General features: G+C 35.4%; 1 protein-coding gene across 1 annotated transcript in view; it reads right to left on the bottom strand.

Annotated features, from left to right (window-relative positions):
• LOC140160214 (neurobeachin-like) overlaps positions 1-18334 on the bottom strand; it is a 411951-nt gene that overhangs the window by 170497 nt on the left and 223120 nt on the right. The window contains 1 exon segment of the mRNA XM_072183491.1: positions 10981-11117. Coding sequence (XP_072039592.1) covers positions 10981-11117 — 137 coding nt within the window.

Below are 18334 nucleotides of genomic sequence, written 5' to 3'. Positions count from 1 at the left end.
CGGGTGGCTACAGATTCGGAATATTACTTGTTGCAATGAATTGGCCAAAGGCAGTTTGTTAAATATTGGATTTTGCAAGCGGTACATCTGCCGTAGCCCCTTCCTTTACCATCTAGCCTATATACATCTAGCTCTCACTGCAAGTCGGCGGCAGTATTCAGCGTGAGACACTAGTCTTTATAATTCCCGATGACATACACTCTAAATTAGAAAGACTTAAAATTTAAATCTTAGTTGAGACTTAAAATGTTTTAAGTCTTTAAGATTTATTTTACGCGGGTTTTGATTTAAATTTTCTTTGGGATAGGGAAAAAGAAAATCTATTTTTAAATCTTTCGAAAGACTTAAAAATTAAACCAATCACAACGCGATGGTGCGTGCACGTGATCAAATCGAAACGTTTTCTTGGACTTCTCAGCCGCCATCTTTCTTTTGCGATTTTGTGTGGTGGCGAGCGAATGAATGAAGTGATATGGACGAAGACGAACACGAGCAGAATGGCATCCCAGATGCTGTAATTGCCAATGTCAGTGACTATAACTTCCATGAATAAGCTTACATTGTTGTGCACGAAGGGCCAATGTGAGCATTATCTTCAATCGCCGAGGTAGTAGTCTGTGCGTCTGCTGTATAAGCTTACATATACACATAATATAATTTATAAATTTGTAAGCTTATTTCCATGAAGGATCACACTCGGACACAGTGACACTGGAACATCACTGGCACTGCAGACTATTGATTGAACTTTATGAAAGAAGTAGTCCTGACTTGGTATTACTCCCGTGAATAGACGTATTGCTTGATAAGAAGTCACACGGACTTGTATTTAATATCGATATTTAAATCCCCATAAAGATTTATATTATTTTGAAATAAATCCCAGATATGCTTAAAAGTAAATCTTAAAGGACTTGAATATTAAATCCAATGGACTTGCATTTTTAAATCCCTGTGGGACTGAAATTTATAAAACTTTGTAAAGACTTATTTTAATCCTATATTGATTGGTCCCTAACTACAGTCTCTGAAAGTTTTAAAAGTAAGTCTTTTGGATTTGAATTTAAATCCCTGTAATTTAGAGTGTAGCTCAGAAACCTGGATGAGCATGTTTGAGATCCTAGGCCTAGTGATTCTTATCACTGTATGGGCTAGAAGTATAGCAGCGTCCTGGGAATGTGGAAGATACCAAAGTCAGTCTCTTACCCTTGAAACATTTTAATTTTATTTCTAGCAGTTTCTGACCATTTTTAGAGTTACCCCTCCCTCGCAAATTCCTCAAACCTCTAACCCTAAATCTTACTCAAAATTATGAATCACGGTGAGCCTTTCGGTGACTAAATTATACCTACGCCTAGCTTTTCTGAAATTGTATTGTCAACGTCCCTGTTATAAATGAAATACGAACAATACACTATTAAAGTTACTAATACTTGCCTAAGCAGTAAGCAATTCACTTTGATAATGGAGTACAAAGTTATCCGTTGCAGTCAAAATTAAATTGATATGCACGTAGTTACAATAGATGAAAGTAAATCTCATCATTGGTGTACTCCTCACGAGTCCGTCTCCTAATAAAATCTCAAAACATGTTAAAAACTGGGGTCAATCATGGGCCATCCTTGAAGGATTATACACAAAACATTTAAACGTCTCCTAACTGAAATTGCCTCGCATGAAAAATGCTGCAATAATAATCTTAACAAGGCGAAACATTCATGACCATTGGAAATTAAGTAATGAAACAAATCTTGCTCAATGAGCGTTGCTCCTTACAATTTTGAAAATCATTATTTTCGGAAGCCTGATCCTATCTATAGAAAGGTTGAGAAGTAGTCAGCAGCGGCGGCAAACAAAACCACCGGCAAACCTCCAACCCCAACCGTTACCCTAAACACCAATCCTATTCAAAATCGTGCAAAATTCTGAATCACGGTTCTTCCACTAAAATTATACCTCGGCTTACTCATCGTCTGGATTTTTTTTTTGTTGGGGGGGCTGAAGGTATTCAAGCCCCAGTACAAAAACTGCTGAGGGGGATGAGCCCCCTGTTCCTTATCCTATGAAACTGGGGTAAATCATGGACCATGCTTGACGGATGATGCACGAAACATTGAACTTCTCTTAATTAACTAAAATTACCTTTCACGAAAAACGCTGCCAATAATAATCCTAAGCAAAAGAATCATGATCATTGAAAATTATTTAAAGCCATATTGCATATTGTAAGATTTGCTGAGGATGCCCTCAAATGTTTTTCAAAATAGTTTTTTACATGATTGTAATGTTAAATGTACTTTAGTAAACAAAATATCATACCTACAAAAACAAGGCTTTAGGTACTTAGTTGTAATAAAATCTGAGATTTTGAATAAAATGACTGAAAAGTTGTTTCATTATTACGATATTATTCGTAAATTATGTTACAATATGGCTCTAATAGAGCAAGGCAATGAAACAAATCTGGCTCAAATAAGAGTGTTCCCTGTATATATACAGGGGGAGTCAAAAAAAGTGCAATAGAGCAAAGAATCGATATTTATGTAAGAACCAAGTTGAAATTTCCCATTATTGAAAATTTCTATAAATGCCACACTCAATAGCCACCTTCTGTGAAAAAATGAAGTGACTCGCTTTTACCGTTTAATTTTCGCCAGCCCATTCGGGGCTGGTACCTGTTTCAGGTTTGGGGTCAGTTTACTCAAGAGATTATATTTTAGTGGTATTGGAATGATTTTTTTTTTTACTTTATGTGGTTAAATTTTTTTAAAAATATTTTAATTCGATTTGTTAGGAAAAGTAAGTATGTTTTGCCGTTTCAACGAACGAAAACGAGTGAGTATTACCAAAGTTATGTTTGAACTAATTAATTATGACTTTAAAAGTTTAAAGGCCTAAATGTAACAATAATAGTTAATATATATAGCATCATATGGTCAGCAGAAGAAAATCTGACATCACCTATGATGTCATATCAGTGTCCTCCTGACCGGGGGTCCTTACTCCTTGACCACTGAACAGCGTGATATCATGTTGATAACAGATCTATAGAATCAAAATCTTCATCATATCCCCGGATCATATCACAGATTCTCAACAATCTGTGATCATATGGACCATATTGATGTGAAAGTAGTTATCTATCATATCCTGTGTCGTTTTATGGATAAAATGACTCAAAATGTTATTGATGAAATGGTTGCTATCATAAACATCAGTTTTGTCTTTTCAACGGAAAAATCCGATGCAAAATAAAGTTTTTAGGGCCTAGCTATAATATGGGCATAATTTATGCATATAGTATTGAACAATGTACCCCATTTGACATGCACTTATAGATAAATAAATTGTCTTACTTTATTAATTTAATAACTTCTTTATTATAAATAAAATGACACATAACTATTTGATTCATAAAATTACATTCAACAAAATGATTGAAGAGAAAACACACAAGGCACTAGGCAGACTGTTATAGAATGGAGTATGTAAGATGCCATGTCCATAGCTTCGCAGGAGTTTCCGACTAGCAATCAACATGATCAGCACATTCAGAAAAACACAGTTTAAGAGTGAAGATTGTAGTGAGTAACCAGTCCTTTATAAATGTGCTGGCCACTATCTATTATAATATAGTAGGCTTAAACTATACATTGTGAATTAATTAAGTTATTTTAAAATAAAATGTACATGTAAGTTAACTCAAACCGGCAGTGTATATATCGAAAGCAGTGAAATCGGACATTCCTAAGCGAAGATATTGAGTTCGTAAGTTCTGGTATTACAAAATTGGAAATTGAGATATCGTGGGTAAAAAGCTGAAAAGACAAAAAAAACCAACGACAACAACAACAACAACAACAAAACAAACAGACCAGAACAATTTGGATGACAATGAATTAAAAGAGTTGACATGAGATTAGGAATTAATGTTTTCTGCTGTTTCAGTGTGCATGTTCTCATCGTTGATGGTTTGGTGGACTGTCATGTAGATGTAAGCGTGATCCTAAAAATGCCTTTCACATTGACCAAAACTAATTACAAGACCTCTTCTACATTGAGGCTGGCTTTCCCTTTTAAAGGGAATTTTTATTATGAGTCATTTTGCTGCGATACCAAATTTCATTATTTGTCCACGAAATACCGTGTATTTTGAATGGGAGCACACAATGCACGATAAATGCACCAGCTCTGAATCTGACTTTAACTTAAATAAGGTTGATTTTTGCATTATTTTTATTTCATTTTTACTGTTCAAAGAAACTTTCTAAATTACTTGAAGTCCTTCATGTCCCACTCGACTCCAACTCCAGTTTTTTAAATCCCAATATGTCCAACTTACTGGATATTTTGAACTTCACTCCACTTCATTTCATTTTGACATTTGAAAAAACCGCCTACAAATTTATATGGTTTTGATAGAGAATACACATCTTTAAAATAAAGGGAAAATGAAAATAACAACAAATAATGTTTCTTCTCCTCAAACAAGACCAAGGGCAATAACACTTTGGGTGCTCCATTTCATTTTAATGCCAATGAGGTTAAGAAAATGGCAGTTGTTCCAAATCTACCTTACACAGAGTGGACTGACATTCAAATTTTAGGTGTCTCTTGGACAAACATTAAAATTGGGTATGGCTATAAAATGTGTCATAAAAACAAAACGGTAAATGCTAATTCCTTGATTTTTTCACACAAGATCACAAATGGATATGTTAACTATCAAATGTTTTAAAACCTAAACGGTTCAACTCGGTTCGTTAATAAAAATGGATTCTTTTCTCTATTGCACTTTTTTTGACTCACCCTGTAGTTTTGAAAATCGTTATTTTCAGAAGTGTTTTACTGTTGTGGTTAACTTTGACATATAACATTTCTATCATATCTATAGCACCTTTGCATTGATTACTGTCGGTCCTATTTGACCACACGTTGGAGAGTGGCAAGATTAGTGTCATTCTATGGGAAGGTTGAGAAGCAGTCACCACTCACCAACTGTTTTCCTATTAAGTTCCATCTCTTGGACCATCTTTCTGATCTCCTTGTGGTGAAAGTGAGACACATCGTTGGAGATACACTTCTTCTTTTTCCTATATACTGCACAGGTGTGTTGACCTCTTTCTTGGATCTGGGATTGGTATACATCAGAATACTCCCTGAAGAAGTTAAAACTGGAGATGTGATTGATGGGTCTAGTTTTGGAGTTGAGGTCTGCCATCACAACATTCAGCTAAGCTAATGTAGAGTTGACTTGAAGGCTGGATTTGTCTGGTGAGTAATGATGCAGGGAGGCAAGTCCTTCCACTCTGTGGATGTTCTGAGTTGGGAAGAACGAATTGTTAAAAGTGCCAGTCCTGGTCAGATTGGTTCTTGTGTTCTCTTCTTGTCTCCGCTTAGTCTTTGAGTTGATGTACTTTGTTCGGGGGATGTCCATGGTGCCGTTAAAGATCTTGTGAAAGCAAGAGATTCTGTTCCATCTTCCGCATTCTTAGAAAGCCAGCCTACAGATTCTTTCAATGCAGAACACTGATGTATAATTGGTGATGAGTATAGCAGCAGAATTTTTGAATTCCTTGACGTTTTTGACAGTGTAAAGATTCCATGTTTGGTCTGGTTAGAATGATCTTTGCTGGCTCAAGTCTGTACACTTTGCTTAATATCCTGGGTGATGCGTAGTAGTTGGTAAAATAGAGCCTTGGCCGGGTGGATAGGTAGTTGGGTCTTTAACTTTAGTGCTCTCTAGAAACACTGTCTTCTCAGTTTCCAGTCGGCTATCTATGCTATTGATCAACACTTTGATGTGTTGCTTCCAGAATATGCCACCATTGATCCATGATATATTTAGAAAGTCCTTCAAACCTTTGACGACAATTCTAGTCTGGATGATCGTCAATGCAAAGAAGAGCAGATATAACTTATTTTCCTGGACATATTTTCAGGTCCAACAGACCATGTATCTGGATATTTTCTGTGGATTACGTTTGACGTCTTCTCTTCCGATGAGTTCATCTTGAGTCTTAAATACACTGGCCCAGCAAAATATTCAGGACAATTAAAAGGCAGCATTGAAGTCAGTGTATCAACCATTACACCAACATGAAGTAGGCTATACATTATATAATATGCAATAGCTTTTAAAATGGCCATGATTTTATTTTGTATGATTTGGATTTGAAATGCCAATCTTGGCTCACTCTTGGATACATAATAGACTTACCTGAAGCCTGGATCACTTGTACTTGACTTTCCCTTCTGTAGCACACAAATCCATGATTACTTGCTCATATACTTACCTTTCTTTTGTAACCTGTAAAGTAATTCATACCCGCCCGCAAACAAACATGCTCACTCACACACGATCAAACTTTGTAACACATTTTCACAGTCTATGTTCAAGTCAAATGAAACCTTATTTGTGGGTAGTTCGCCAATAGTCTACCAATTATATCATTTATGTGATATCATAAAAAATAATTCCTAAAGCATTTTGTCTATTCTGTGAGGTTTCTAATACTAGTATGAAATTGCCAACAAATTGGTTGTAAAGATCTGGGACATACTGCATAAAGCTTGAAGCTATGAAATAAACCTTGCCACCAAACTTACTTTGCTTTTATTTGTTCCCTCAAAATCATACTACAATGCTACAAAGTTGACTTCACTTTCTAATAAGCTGGAAAATTAACATTTCTGGTGTCACCTCTGAACCTGGCAAATATGAGGAGTAACATTTTCAGCATTACAGCATACATTTCCGTCTATCTTTTATAACATTTTTGTCCATATTTTGTTCAACTATGTTTCATTGGGTAGAGCAGAATATATATTTTTTAATCTATAAAAAATAGTGCTACAATTTCTGGAATCAGGAGTACATATTGTGAGCAGCTTAAATATACATTTAACATAACAATTTATTGTTTAACCTACAATATTCTGGAATTAAAAGCTTGGCACTTTGAAATGTGTTAAATGTTTGAACTTTCCAAATGCAGGATTTATCACCTTCTTCAGCGTTCAAACATGCCAGAAACATATTTACCACTAATTAAAGTGACTTGTCTAACCTCTAGGATGTTATTTGTGCACATATCACTTGTCTGGGAGTAAGACACCGTCTTCTATGGGGAATATATGTTACATTTATGACAGTATGACACCATTCAAGGGTCATACCCTGTAACTCTTGTGACAAATTCTGTCATATATTTTATCACTTGCTTGTAATCTTGTGTCAGATATTGGCACCTTTCAAACAGCTTTGACTTACACGGTACACCACAGGCAAGTCTGTCTTTTTGTTTTGCTCTTTTCTGCTTGTATGTATGTAGGTTTGTGAACAACAAGGTTCAAAATCCTGGGTTAAAATGTGTGAAAAAGGCACTTGGGGATTTTTCGACTATGGTTATTAACTTATTATGTACGTGTGTGCATGCATTATGCATATGCATGCATTTGTAAAGCATCCACAAACAGCATAAAAAACCTATGACTCCAGGCAACCGAGGATGTCCATGGTTCACTAGTCCCTACCAGCCTATTGCAAACAATGTAAAAATGCATATAAGACCATGTCTCATTTGCTGGTGTAAAGTATGGTCTCTCTTGGAGTGTTGGGATAGTAAAAGGTCAAGTGGGTCCACGGTTTGGAGCCTAGCCTCTAGCTGAGACTAATAATATACCTGGCAAGGTCCTCGGTTAGAACAAAATTGTGTAAGCTGTTACAAGGTTCCTTTTATGCGTTAACCAGGAAGATGTGGAAAATAATATGCACTGGAAGGTTAGCAGTACGCTTAATTTGTAAAAGAAATTCTGCAAAAATTATAGGTCCTCCTTTGCAGGTGGATGCGAGTGTTCAAAACAGTATTACAGACAAGTGGGTGTGAAATGTAACATGTTGCGAATGTTGATTTTTAATAGATGTTTTTCTTCTTCTTCTTCTTAGAAAACACCTTCTCTCATCCTGCTCCTAGACTAAACAAGTGCCTCCTGTGAGAATCTCCAGAGACCAACGCAGGCACTTCTTCCTTCTTTTGGCTACACTCAATCACTCATATGGCTTCTGAGAAAGTGAGAATGGGAATGGGAAATTCAACACTTACAAAGATCAATCAATCAATGGTAGAAGCTACTGAACAAGGAAGTGTTTCTGGATGCTGCATGGCAACATAATAATATGTCCTATAAAAAAAGGTCTGTGCCAGCGGTGGTCTGTGCTGGCAGGTATGGTGAAAGGGTAGCTAGAATAGAATACTTAGGGTATGGGACATCATTGTCATTAGTAAAGCTAAAATATCAAAGAAATTGTATGCTTGTGATTGTATCTAGGGATGTGCACGAATCTTGTGTCACATACATGATATTGCTATGATGATAATAAAATAGTACTGTAATTGGAAATTTGTATTTACAATGAGTGACTATACAATAAGCATCTTTTCAGAACTGTGCACCAGAGTGTGAAATTGCCTATCTTTGACGTTGTCGGCATATACCTGTAAACCCGATTAATATTTGATTATTCACACAATGAACTGTAGTTCAAGAAAAAAAAATCCATGTACCATAATATGAACAAGTAGGTTTGTTCAAAACGAATGTTGATTGATCAGAGACATTTTGACTGACAATTATGTTACTATATTTTCAGGTAATTTGATTCCAGGTAGTGCCATCCCCACATAGGTAAATTGATGTCAAGTTGACAATGGTGTGTTCCCTTATTATATCACACTGTTTTATGATAATTGGGTTTAGTGCTCTTAAAACTCTCGCATACATTTTCATACATATAATACATACTTTAACACACACACACCTTATCCACACAGTCTCACTGTTCTACATGTATCATAATAATTATAATATAAATGTTTTGAACCACTAAACATAAAACATCCAAATTTCACTGACATGCAAGCATATATGATTTTTACATATAAACAAAATCCAACCTTTGAAAATTTGTTTCAAAGTTGGATGAACACATCATGAAGAAGAACGAATATGTGTACATGCAGTAAAAGTAGTGACATAAAAGCACATTTGGAAAAACATTGATCAACAACAATGATAATAACATGGTGGACACTGCTGGTTGGAATATATACTTAATGCAATATTAATTGTTAAGTTTTCTTGATGTTGATGTTGTTACACATGTTCAAGACACATTTAGACCAGTTTACTCCCAAAATGTCTGAAATAATACTGATAAGTGCTGAGGGGCATTGCAAGAGCCTCAGGGGCCCATGTACAAGGAACAGGAAGGGGCCCTCTTAACATCTCCTTTATTTATGCTTTTGCTTGGGGTCCCTAAACCTTTGGGGCTCCAGGACTTTGTCCACCCCTGGAAACACTGCAAAAACAGGTCTATAGATTAAACAATGTTCTTGTAATTAATTAATTCATAAACATAATTAAAACCTATTATCGTTGATAGGTATCATCCGAAACCATCAATAGTGATTAAAGTTTTGGTTTTGTTCAAAAGCAATCTTTTATAATATCTATCAACAAACCTGATGAATATGTTTAGTGACTTAAAACTTAACATGTTTAGAAAACATGTAAAAGAGTTTTGGTGGTTTGTGTCTAGGATTTCAACATGTGATGTCTGGTAATGTGACAATTTTGTTTAGTTTTCAACATTTTAAACATGTATGTTTATACATAAATTACAAGGAAAGTGTTTAATCTCTATACACTGTTTTTGCAGTGTAATCAAAGTAACAATTATTATTACTCAAATTTAATTATAAAAATTCATAATTGCACATCGTGGAGACTTGTATTATCCTGGATTTTGTGTGTGGATGTATTTGGTGAATGGTGTATACTTAGCAAGTTTAATAGCTGGTTTTGGTGCCTATAATTTGAGTGTTCAGTATGGGAAATTATCCTTTTGAGTGCACTTCTTTTGAAGTGACAATTTCATAGCTGTATTCCCAATGGGTATAATTACTGTGTTTCTGAAACTACACATTTATAAACGGTGTGTATTGACATGATGGATAACGCCCCCATGTATACGCAAGATCGGTCATCCGCTTAGCGTGCAACCTGCTACACTAGTGTTGGTATATTAATTATTCATAAACAGTAGCTGATACTTGGGTGTAATAAGATGGACCAATATATGTGTAAGGTGAATGAATTCATAGTATGTGTGAAAGAGAACATTCCCCAATTTGATACATTTTGTTACAAAGAGGGATACTGAAAAATACAGGATAAAAATAAATCAAATTTATCTAAAGTCAATAATATTTCAACATAAAAAGAAAGATGGATTATTTACGCGCATTTTGATACCAAATTTGTCAAATGTCGTTTAACATTAACAACACAGTAGTGCTTTTGAAGAAAAATATCCTAATTTAAAAGTTGCAGTTTACAACGATCAATGGTTATTATGCCAGCTCTGTAGCACGTAAAGCCCGCCATTATCTTCACGCTTATTTTCAAATCAATACAAATAGCTGCAACTTTTAATTCGGGTATTTTTCTTTCAAAACACTGCTGTGTTGTTAATATTGAACGACATTTGACAAATTGGGTATCAAAATGCGCGTAAATAAATCATCCTTCTTTTATGTTAAAATATTGAGAAAACTATTATTAGTTCTAGCTATAAGCGTGTTTATAACAGCTAAGTTTCTTTTTGTGCAGACTTTATGTATGGACTTTATCATCTACAATGTACCACTCAAGTAGTGGCTTTTAAATGTTACATGAACAGTGTTGTTGCAGGCAGTGTAATTTATAGTATGTGTGAAAGAAAAAGAACATTCCCCTGTTTGATAAATTTTGTTAAGAAAAGGGATACTGAAAAATACAGGATAAAAATTAAATTTATCTATGTATGGACTTTATCATCTATAATGTACCACTCAAGTAGTGGCTTTTATATGTTACATGAACTGTGCAGGCAGTGTGTTTTCTGTATATATTATACCAATCTGTTACTACCCCTACCTTTGATTCCAGTTTCTTAAATTCACCATCATCCTCATCCACTTCAAAATACATCTCTGATGATGTAATAGACAGCGTACCCTTGCATATGAGACAAGGTGCTATAAGATCGCAAGGAGTACTGTATACAACAGGCCCTGCAGAGCAAAAAAAGATACAAAGATTAATGTTTAGGTGAAAACAACAAGTATTCCTTCATTTTTAGTGTGAGTAAGCCTGTTTGGTGTGAAATTGGTGCAAGTATAATGCATGTATGACATTTTTTGTTTTATGCATCGTACAAAGACTTTTCTCAACCTCCATTCGTTCTTTCCACTCTCTCCCCTCCAGCATACCTTCCAACTCATCCATTTCCCTCTCCTTCATCCCACCTTTGACCACACCTCCCTTATTTGTTCATCTTCTCTCAAACACATCTTCTCTTCTTGTTTCCCTTCTCCTTTTCCTTCCAACTTCTATTCATTTTTCTTTTGAATTATCAGATTTGTTTGTAGGTGTGTGTATAGTTGCTGCCCTTGTTAACAATGTTCAGTGTAGATATTTCCCTTCCATTTTCAACCTATTGCATGAATTACTATACTATACCTGTCAAATAATACAGATCAAATTTGCTCTTGACAAGGAAATTCAGTAGGCTCTACTTGCTCTTGAGTTCTTTCAGACACATTTGACTACAGTTGATAGGCCCTCAATCGGAGAATGTAAGTCTTAACCTTTTATTAAGCTTAATGACAAGGATCTACTTGGATGTTATATAAAACAAATGAATGTTTTTCATTTGTTTTTCATTTGTGCAATAAGAATATATTCATTCAGGGAAAGATGAAATGTTCCATCGTTGTGGAACATGCCATTTTCACCTCATGAAAATATTCTTACCATTGCACACACATACACATTCATTATTTGTATACTATTTTGAATGCTATTTTCATCAATTGTTATGATTTCAACTTTATTTGCTTTAACATTCAACTCTGAAATAAAAGAACCCAACCTTTTGTTAATGACATAAAAAGAAATATGCAGCTGATCAAACCACAGAAATAATAATACCAGATATATATCAGAATCGTAACAATTGTACTTCTATGTGAAAGACAAAAGGATCTGATTTCCGTTTTGTAACCACATGGTTACCATGGTAACATGATACAAAACAAGCACCTGCATGTATTCTAGTTTATGCATACAACAATCAATAATACATATCAATAAAATAATGTTCATTTTAATTCATCTGATCTTTTTTTCATACAAAAATAATCACATATTAAGTTAGAGCAAACAAAGAAACTGGTATGATAACACATGGCCGTAGCAAGTGGGGAGGCCATGGCTGCCCTACTTCTTTAGAAATTTGTTTTGTTTTCCTTTATAGATTTTATTCAAAATTTGGTGCACCTTGGCCACCCCACATCTTGATGAGTGCCCCACATTTTTCAACCTTGCTATGGCCCTGTGATAAAAGGAGAATACTACAAACCAACAAAAAAGTGTATTGCTTTTAAGTACTGCAGGTTGTATCACAAACAGTTGATACTAATCAGGTTTGGTGCTTATTGAAACAGGTACCTCTTCCAAATACTATATTGGATCCTCTTGAAATGACCAGAATTTATGGTTGTATGAAATTTCAACAATAACTACAAATTAAGTGCATCTTATCTGTCAGTTTTGTCCTTTATCACTGGAAACTGATGGGTTTAATACAGCATGATACTTGTATTAAATCGAATGAATCTTATTTCTTATCCTGTTATTAAACAGTGGTATAGCAGACATTTTATAATTATTTTGTTAATTCTTTACATATATACTGCGCCAAGAAAGTATCCTTACACTTGGAAAAATAATCACAATTTCGAACTGAACAACATTGGGGTAAATTTGTTTTTTAATAGATGCACTAGCTAATCCTGCACATTATGACACCACATTGAATCCAATGTGACTTCAAGAAGCAAAGTTACAAGCATTTGATTAGACGAAGGTCCAGTTTTAAAAGTGACAAACTGGCCTATACAAGGCGCAAAAAGATTCCAACAAGCGAAATAAAGAGACAACCCAGTTTCTTCAATGAAGCGTTATTGCAGGTGTGTGTTGGTATACAGATGGATGGTTACGTCAGGCAAACAGGTGGCACACCATCCATCATACCTCCCTGCCTGCCTCTGCCAGGCGTCTTCTCCTTCTTATAGATGTCTTAATTAAAGGAAATATTGAAATTACGGATGTTACTGCAGTATCAAAGCAGGAATACTAGCAAGATGGTAGATACACTTAAATGTATAATAAATATGATAATTGGATACAAAATATACCGTAATTTCACACTACATCTTACGTCATGGGTCACATTTATATTTTGAATGTGTTACTTATTAATGTTGTTGCCATTTTCTTTCTTTTTTTCAGCATTACTTAAGTCCTTATTGCCAATTATTTTTACATTTTTGGTGAAAATAACAATAATAATAAAAAACATTCACATAAATCTTAACCCAAGACACAAAACCAAACCTTTTAACTAACAGTCAATCATTATTCTTAAACTTTAAAAGCAAATAAAATGATTCAAATAAGAACATACTTGAGCAACACAGCTCTTTTGATTGGTTGCTCATGGAGCCCACAATGGAATGGTAATTGGCATCTTTAATTCTGAGAATTACTGAGGTTTGTGCACACGGTTTTGGCACAACTTGTTACATGCAGAAGGCATAAAACAACACTCTTTGAATTGAAATTTACCCGGCGCATAACAGAATAATCTGGATGTACATCCACCATGAGCGACATGCAAATGTGGCGGACTCAGTACTCTTTACTTCTATTGCATTGGTTTAGTCAGAAACTCATGCAAAGCAACCCTGTTGCTATTGACATGATCCTATTGTTTGCCACCACCAGCACCAAATTCTAAGAATTTTTCAGAATCACAATTATGGTTACAACACAAAACATTGCTAAAAATTGAATTTATACAATGAGCTTTTTTTTCATTCACAGAATGTACATATGAAATAATTGCCACCATTGATGGTTTTTATGCCTTAATCTTTAAATACTATCAATAACGGTGTATATCATATCAAGAACATTATACAGCCTTTAACATAGAGTCTAGCTCATTCTATAACTATACATCATGACCATTGTAACAGATTAATATTTTGTTGCACATTATCATCATCATTATAAAAGGTCAATATATTTGTCACATCTTGTTACAAAATTGCTTAAATTGGTTTTTGTTTCTAATACTAAGGAAAATATGCTAGTTATCCAAACAAGAAGTCAATATTAGAAGTGCTATGAGATGATATACAAATGGCATCCACACATGATCCCATGCTCAAGATTTTCAAAGCCTCAAAATGTTCTTTGGTACATTAGATCATAATCATGCGTTCATGGGCCAAACACAGAATGTGGATATAGCATTGGTTAGTCAGTAACCCCCTGGGCTGCTAACATTCATGTTTCAAGCTCTTAATTCAAGGGTATAACAATCTGGGGAACTGAACAAGTTCTAAGCACCTTCAGCAGTGGCGTACCGTGGCCGCCCCAACCCCGGGGGGCTGAAGAAGAAACAATTTTGCCGCCCCTTCCTTAACAGCCCGAAAAGGTTGACCCAATTTTTTTCACGGTCGTTTGAAAAAGTGAAGAGCAAAAAAAAAAAAAAAAAAAAAAAACAAAACAAAAAAAAAGGGTTTTAGGTGCTAGCGCCCTAAAAGCAACCTTTTTTAAATTTTATTTATGCTTTTTCAATTTTTTGCGCCCTTTTTTCTCTGCTAATTCGTTTTTCCGCCCTCTTCGTTTTTGCCGCCCCTTCTTCTTCTGCCGCCCCTTCGTTTTTGCCGCCACCTACTTTGACCCCGGGGGGCTGGCGCCCCCAAAGCCCCCCCAAAAAATACGCGCATGTTCAGAAGATGCATTTTGTGTGATCTCTCCCAGTGACAATTATATCAATAATAAGAAAATTACGGATCTAACAAAGCTATGCAAGCCGCCATTGCCCTGTCATCGCGCATTCAATCACTTTTGCTGATCGTGAAATACGCTATGCTGGATGTGTTTGGGGAAGCTGTAGTGCATGGCCATTTTGTTTCAGGCTCTGTATAGCGTGCAAACAGTCAAGAGATCTGGTAATATAGACATGTATTAACAAGTCATTGTACACTTATGCAGCTTAATAATAATGCAGTAGACCTGGATATGGTGTAACCCTGGTGGTTATCATCCGTGTTAATCTAGCTTTACGACTTCTACACCTAGATGTAGTTGGGACAAATACATCAAGACCAAGTGCAAGTGTGAACATAGCTAGTATGATACCCTCTAGGGGAATCTGAGACAATGAGCTTGTAGATGACAGCTAATTTTCAGTATGCAACAATCCATCCAGGCTTGACTAACACCCCCTGACACCTTCCTAATGTGACAAAGTTGACGCGGACAGCCAATCCATGGTGCATAAGATGCCGACACTGACGGATTGGGCCATTGTTGCGATTGATGAACAATTCATCAGAAGGGGCCTCCGATCGCCCGACCAAGCGGTACATATCTTACAAATGTGAATTGCTTGGGTTGCAATAGTAGTGATGCACATAAAAAATGTATGATTTTGTGATGATATACATTGACGCACATGAAGTTCCTCCTTTCATGATCTGGTTTAGCACTCATGAAAACGTAACATATAATGATAATGTACATCCAACTCAGTTAACATTTTTTTAAATTTCCTTTTAGGGCATTGTTTTACTATTTGTCTTCAAAAAAGCAAAATAGAATAACAATTAACATTAAATATAAAGAAAATAGACTTTGAGCAGTTATAATTTTTTTTTCCTTGGAAAACTTCAAAACCGGAAGACAAATCTGAAGCAGCAAGTCATGATTTTGAAGATAAATACACAGTCTTGAGCAATATGACATTACAATTAATTAAATATACAAACAAATTGAAATTTTATTTTGATTATCTAATCAATCAAAATTGAAAATTATCAAAAAAATATGGAGGTGATGGGCAAAGGTCAAATATGGTAAGCATTGAGTATCCCCTTTAATGAAATTAAATTTTTTTGTAACAAACAAAATGATATTTTTGTAACAAACAAAAAGATCCATATAACCTAAATTTTGAAAACATAGCAACACCCACAGATAAAGGATGTTACAAAACAGACTGAACAATTGTTTCATTAAGCTAGTTTTATTGGCAAGTTTCGTAACAATAAATTCAGTCTTTTCTGTAGTCGGAAATAGATGATACATCATTTAAATGGCTGATAATGGACTTACAAAAAGACACTATTTATCCAAGCAAGCAGCCACTCATCAAGTATTGATGATAATGGTGTATTCAATATCTCCAAATGAATGACCACTGAGGTAGGACACAACATCAATCAACACCTCCCTAAAGGCGATTGGTACTTTAGGTCAACACCCTTTTATGACAGCATTTTTGTTGAAGTGTTTTAAGTGGGGACATTTATTTTAGGTCTTTAATTACGATAAAATCACCCGCATTACACTATGACTTTTTATATTACGATCGCGAATTTTACAAAAAGATCCTAACTTCCTAAGGCTACCAAAATCTGATGCTCCCACTTAGCATCTCCTTAATATGTATTTATTGAACTTTCCTTATACAGTGTTACAATATTCAGAGATAGGAATTAACATCAGAATCTCACTTCTTTGTTTCCAATCTTTGCTTTTTGGAGTACTGTATAAAAAAGTGTATATATACTATATATATTCTTTTTGCGAATGGATGCACAAATGCGAGGATAACAACATAGAGTTACATTAAACTTCATGTAGATTCCAAGAAATAAACAACTTGCTACATTTCTCAACACATAATCACAAAACATATCAGAGATGCCAACCCTCCCGATTAGTCTCAAAATCCTCCTGATTTTCTGCTGATTTAATTATCCCAAACCTTAAATCTGTGTTTCTGCCATGTAATGAAGATAATACATTGTACGTCCCTCTACGTTGTTGCATAAATGTATGAATGAGAAATGTTGACATTTTGTGTAAATAATGGCGCATACAGTATTAGAGTCAAGTTGGGTATTTTCGTTGCAACAAAATGTTACAATTCAGGACACTAAGTTTGACCAGAAATGCGAATGGGAGATTCAGAGCCAACATTATTTGCCTGTGATCTGTGTTTGATTCCTGACTAATTTTAAGGCTTGTTCTGAGGGCATGAACAAGGAGTTCTAAGTTGGAGAGCCTACAAAAGGATGCTAATTAGGTCAAACATAGGACTTATAATATGGCACTTTACTAAGTTGATTGAGCAAATATAGCCATTTTTTTTTGTCATCTCACAACATTTCTAACATATCAAGTTTCAGAAAAAAATTGTGAAGAAGTTGTCATTTCCACAAAATGCCTGTATAATAATTAAAATGCATATTGATTAAAAGGCCTACAAATTGAAGTAGTGCCATTATGATTTGATTCACTAGCAGCTATATCCCTGTACCAAATCAGCCTACATGTCCTGGCACATTACTGTCAACAGAGGGCTTACCTGTGTCTTGCAAGCGGCAGGTTTTTCTAATTCTATCTTGCACATTCTACAAATATGATGGATCTATTTTAGGAAAAATTCTTCCTGATCTTGACTTTACCTTCTGGGTACGCAAAGGGTGGTTGAGGGAAGGCTATTGCACTGGTGGTTCTGGGAAGGGCAATCTATCTACTCAGGATCTGAACATAAATGGGAAAGAATATTAAGAAAACAAGTGAAGCTACAGAAATAGCAGAAATGTCAGAACGGTTAACAACACAATCTTTGGAACATTTCACTTGCAACCATCCCATAACCAAACCCCACCCCACCCCACCCCTTCGATCGGAACCTTTGCTACCCACTTGCCCTCCCCAAATGAGTTGATCATTTGTACTTGCTTCAATGGGGGATATGTGCCCCCATTGGCCCCCACTGGCAGCACATTTTCCCTCAGCTCCACCCTCAATTGCAAAAGTCAAGTTATGCCACTGATTCTTTATTGATGCATCAGCAGATATCAACTCATTTATCCCCTGACTGAATCGGACTTACTTGCCCTGGCATATTAATGTCAACAGAGGGCTTACCTGAGTCTTGCAAGTGGCAGGTTTTCCTAATTCTATCTTGCACATTCTACAAATATTTTGGGAAAATAATCTTCCTGATCTTGACTTTACCTTCTGGATATGCAAAGGTGGTTGAGGGAAGGCTATTGCACTGGTGGTTCTGGGAAGGGCAATCTATCTACTCAGGATCTGAACATAAATGGGAATGAAGATTAAGAAAACAAGTGAAGCT

The sequence above is a fragment of the Amphiura filiformis genome, chromosome 9 (assembly GCF_039555335.1).
Source record: "Amphiura filiformis chromosome 9, Afil_fr2py, whole genome shotgun sequence".
NCBI lineage: Eukaryota > Metazoa > Echinodermata > Ophiuroidea > Amphilepidida > Amphiuridae > Amphiura > Amphiura filiformis.
The sequence above is the reverse complement of the archived record's forward strand: the minus strand, read 5'-3'. Positions and strand labels throughout refer to the sequence as shown.